General features: G+C 51.9%; 1 protein-coding gene across 1 annotated transcript; it reads right to left on the bottom strand.

Moving 5' to 3' along the window:
• Positions 1–538: 538 nt before the first annotated feature.
• On the bottom strand, positions 539–1,646 carry LOC117799210 (apolipoprotein L3-like). The gene is made up of 2 exons (XM_034651669.1): positions 1,632–1,646; positions 539–1,588 (listed from the first exon to the last, which is right to left on the bottom strand). Exons 1-2 carry the CDS (start codon positions 1,644–1,646, stop codon positions 872–874), a joined length of 732 nt encoding a protein of 243 aa, XP_034507560.1. The 3' UTR covers positions 539–871.
• Positions 1,647–4,742: the final 3,096 nt, after the last annotated feature.

Raw genomic sequence — 4,742 nt, 5'->3', positions numbered from 1 at the left:
CCACTCAGCGCACTGTGAAGGCAATCCCGCCTCAGTGGGCAAGTCCCCCTCTCACTGCTGAGGGAGGTGTCCGGCAGACGCCCTGACATCACCAGGTGGAGGCTGGGAGAGTCAGCTGACGGGGGTGCACAACCGGCACCCCGCCCAGTGTCTCCATCCCCTGGGGACGGGTGTTTCAGAGCAGGGACCCCACCTCCCGCTTCTCCCTCTGTCTATGGACAGTTTGCGGGGGTGGGGAGTAGGGGCTGCAAACTGTACATAGGACAATGGGGACTTCTGAAGTCATCAGAGTGGTTGGCAGACACATCTAAGGGGATTGCATCCATGATGATAGCACCCGATCGCTCCTGGGACGTGGAAGGGGAGTCACGGATCTGGGTCACTTGTGACCAGTCTACCAGCATCACCCATTGGACCAGCCTATTTGTCTTTGCTCCGATCGGTGGTCAAATCCGGCCCTGAGTAGCAATGTCAACTTCAGGAAGGCTAAGAACCTTGTATTAAGATGGAAAAATCAAACCCACTGTCTTCTCGCATATTCCTACAATTCTAACTTTATTATTCCTGGCCTTCCCATTGCTTCTTCCTCCACACCTCTCTTGAACATGTCCCCTGTGTCCTCTTCAATCCATTCCCCTCTCTCTCCGGCCCCCTCCCTCCATATTCCAGGTTCCATGTTCCTTCTTCTTTTGATATCCACCCCTACCCCCACGCCATCTGCATGCACCCCTCCCTCCCTGGGCTCAGCTACAGAAATGCCCAACTCCTCAACACTCCATCCCAAAAACTTTATTTTGCCCTTTTCCCCTCTAATAAGGTACCTCCATGTCTTTGTCCCACACATGTCCCTGCTCCCTGACCTGCTCTGGGGTCATGGAATCGAGCCCTCCATCAGACTCTCATGGATCTTGCTGAGCTCCTCCAACTTGCTCTCTAGCTCCTGGGCCTGCCGCTTCATCTCTTCAGCTGACTCTGTCTTTGCCCCCTCTGAGTTTCTCACAAAGTCTAGCATATCCATCAGAAGGGAGAGACCAGAGGTAGCCCTACCCGTGAACTGGGATCTGCTCATTAATGGAGCAATGGCTCTATCTGAGTCTCTCCGTATCATGAGGCGCCTGGCATGGACATAAGCTACCCTGAGGGCACGAACATTCCTTGCAATGTTTTGTAATTCTTGATCGCAAGTGCCTGCTAAGGAAGAAATTTGGGGTTCGCTGTGATGGAGAACCTTTGCAATGATCTTCTCTTTGTCACTGCCAAGGGATTTCAGGCGACTGGCTTCGGCTTTTGCAGACGACACCTTTGAGTCTTCCAAGAAGCTGGTGGACACGTGGGTCACAGCGGATACTGCTCCCAGCCCCGCTCCAACTGCCGAGAGTGTCAGACTGGCCCCTGCCGTGAAAGGTGCCAGACCCAGACCAACGCATGTCAGGACACCAGACACAACGCCAGCAGAGCCGGCTACCTTCTTGGAGCGGGTGCAGTTCTTGTGTAGTCTGTCAACATTATCTGCGAGCTCGCGGAGCTTTCTTATACGCTCCTCAAACTCCACTTTCAACTGGGGAAACTCACTCAAAAACCTCTCTCCCTAGCCAGCTGGTCTTTGGCCTCCATATCCAGCTTGTCCAGACCTTCACGGACTGCATCTGCCTCCTCCCTGCAACAGTGAAGGTCAAGTGATTAAGGCAAGCTGATCTGTAAAGGGGGCTTCCTTCCATCGATCCTACATAAACCACAGAACGTTTACTGTAAATCAAATGGAGAAGAATTTTACAAATGTAAGGACATTTTCTTGCAAAGTTAAACACACTCTGTACATTGCTCATGTTCCGTCACACACGGTCCATCAGGGACTAAGTCAGTCCATGTCAACTTAGGAAGCTCTTGAGTGGTGAGTACTGAATGAAGATGATTCCCAGTCAAGGACAGGTCCTCACAGTCAGGACCACTGTGTTTGTAGCCTGCGAACTCCGTAGATGAACAAAGGGACGTGGGGTGGGAGCAGAAAAACCTTCATTTGGAGAATCTTCATGTGTACTGAAGGACTAACCTCATCCACACAGAGGTCTGCCCTTTGCCCTTGGCATTGCAAAGTGATTGCTAGGCCCCACCTAGGATGTCAAGGGTCCTAGAATCATAGGACTGTCTTCTTTCGCCTGGCCTTTGGCCACTGGCCAGAGTGAGAGGTGATGTAGGATGGGGGCTTTGGGTCATGTGCTGTCAGTTCTGACCTAAGGAGGAACTGGAAACTCCTTAGTGTGACCTCCAGGGGGAGCTGAGGACGACAGGTCAGCCATTCGAGGAGCATGTGACTGAGCCCTAATAAAACCGTACACTGAGCATGGGCTAAAAAAGACTCTCTCCTTGACCAATGTTATCTGGGCCCTTCTGAGCCCTCCTCTTGACTAGGCCGTGACCTTGGTCTTCTGTGCTCTGTCCTTGACAGCCTGTCTGCCCAGTCTTAGCAAGAACCCTGTTAGGTCAGCTTACTGAGAATCCACAAACTCTTCATACGTATCACCGTGGACATCTGATCAAATCCCACCTTCGACGTGGAACTCCTTGACCTGTCTTAGGAAGAACCCAGCTGGGTCATGTTAGCAAGAATCCCCACCTTGATGTCTCCTCTTAGTGACTTAAACATCCTCTGACCCTGCCCTGCCCCATGGCTATAAATTCCTAGCTGTCCTCATTCTATTCCGAGTTGAGCCCAAACTCTCTCCCCTATGACAACACTCCAAACACCCAGGGCATGAATTAAATCTTCTTTACCATTTTAATAAGTGTCACAATCATTATTTATACTTTCACAGTGTGGCTTCCCTGGTAGGCAATGCTCCAGGTGCATTGTCACACACTGAATGCAGGACAGTAAGGCCTCCTGAGGACAACGGAATCTTTGCACTGGAAACCCTCACAGACTCTGCCCCAAGTGTCTCTCTCTGTGGCTGATGGGAACCTCTATCCTTCCCTGTAACACAGCGTACCTGAGAGTGACAGCTCTCGCTGAGCTCAGTGAGTGCTTCCAGGGAATCATCCAATTACAGGGTGTTTTGGGGACGTCCCCCAATTTGCAGTGGGTCCCAACAGTAAAGGCAGTCTTAGGGATTGTGCTTTCAGACTTTGCAGTTTGGCTAACTCTGGGCACTTAGAATTTAAGAAAACAAAACCTCACAGTAGGAAGGCACCTTAACGAGCATCTTGCTTGGCACCCGTTCTCTCCCCCAGCCCGATGCCCTCTGCTGGGGCCCAGCCACTGCCCCAACTGACTGTCAGGAAGGACACCCACTACCTTGCATCCCCTCAGACTTTCCAGCTCACGGCATGGACTCCCGAGCCACCACCCAGCACCCCGACCTCACAGGTGTCACCAGCCTAATTCACACCTAGCTGGTACCCCAACGCCATGTGCAACTTTCCAACATCTTTTAAAGATGCAAGAGACTTTGGAAACCTCCTATATGAATCACTAAACCGGAAATGACCTGCATTTCAGCAAGCTAGTGGAGGAAGTAGCTTTGGTGGGGACCTCTGAGGCTCAGAATCCCCCAAAGAGTACGGAATTGGCTGCGGCCTCCTGTGGAGCTGGAAGTTGTCACAAAGCCACACACCTCATTCTATTATTGGTCTGGGGCTGCTCTATGTAGAAGAGAAGGGGCTTCCAAATGGTAGTCAAGACCCGCCAGCAACTAGACAAGGTATGGAGGAGACACCCCCTCATGACCCTATATGCCTGGTGGTGAGGAGATAAAGAAGGGAAGGAAGAAATGTCCACGCTCTCATTCACAGGACCTCTCCTAGGTCCCTGGTCTCCTCACGTTTGTGTCTTAGAGCGTCATTCAGTCCGGCCCTACTCTCCAAGCCTACCTAGTCCTCCAACCTAGACCCCACCCTCCCTGGTCTATCCTGACCACCAGCTTGGCCCTGGTCCAGGTCTCCTGGGCCTTTGGACAGGATGACTGCACTTGGATCCTCACCTTTGACCTCGCATTCACACTAAGGCCTTAGCCACAATCTTATCAAATTGAATTACTGTTTCCATTGAATAAATGACAAATCTGAGACTCCAAGACATCCAGCTCCAGAGCCCCTGGGCTGGGCAGAGATAGAGTCAGGATCCAAGCCAGGTCAGTCCAATTCCACTCCGGGCTCTCCACCTCATGAGCCAGCAGGATCCTGCATGTTCCTAGAACTCATTAGACGGGGAGGGAAGGCTCTAGTCCGAATCCCCAGGTTCAGAGACTGAGGTGCCAGTGTTCTTCGCACTTGTCCCAGAGGAAGCCGTGCTTGGCCCTCATCTCCAGAAAGAAGACCCTTGGCCCCTGTCTCTTCTCGGCAATCTCCTACAAAGTTAACATGAACTGAGCACCTACTATGTGCCAGTCACTATGCTAAGCCCTTTCCATGCATTATCTTCGTTTCCTCATGATAAAATGAGCAGATGAAGAGACCAAGGCAGAGACAGGTCTGCTTTGGGTTAAGGCAAAGGTCCCATCACCTGCCCTCTGCAGGTTTCGCCTCTTCTCAATCCGAGTCCATTCACTGCCAACAAATGTCAGGGAAGACGTATTCCTCATGGACTCTTGAGAAGGAGCATACTCAAGCCCAACCCCAGGATACTGCCCCGCAGAGACCTGGGTGACCATCCTGTGGAGTCCCCGGGCGTTACCTGGACAACGTAGCCTCAGCCACAAATCTCCTCCAGGCTTCATGGTCGGTCAGCAAGAAGTGCAGTTCCTCTA

This window comes from Ailuropoda melanoleuca, unplaced genomic scaffold (genome assembly GCF_002007445.2).
Source record: "Ailuropoda melanoleuca isolate Jingjing unplaced genomic scaffold, ASM200744v2 unplaced-scaffold4523, whole genome shotgun sequence".
In the NCBI taxonomy this organism is placed as follows: Eukaryota; Metazoa; Chordata; class Mammalia; order Carnivora; family Ursidae; genus Ailuropoda; species Ailuropoda melanoleuca.
The sequence above is the reverse complement of the archived record's forward strand: the minus strand, read 5'-3'. Positions and strand labels throughout refer to the sequence as shown.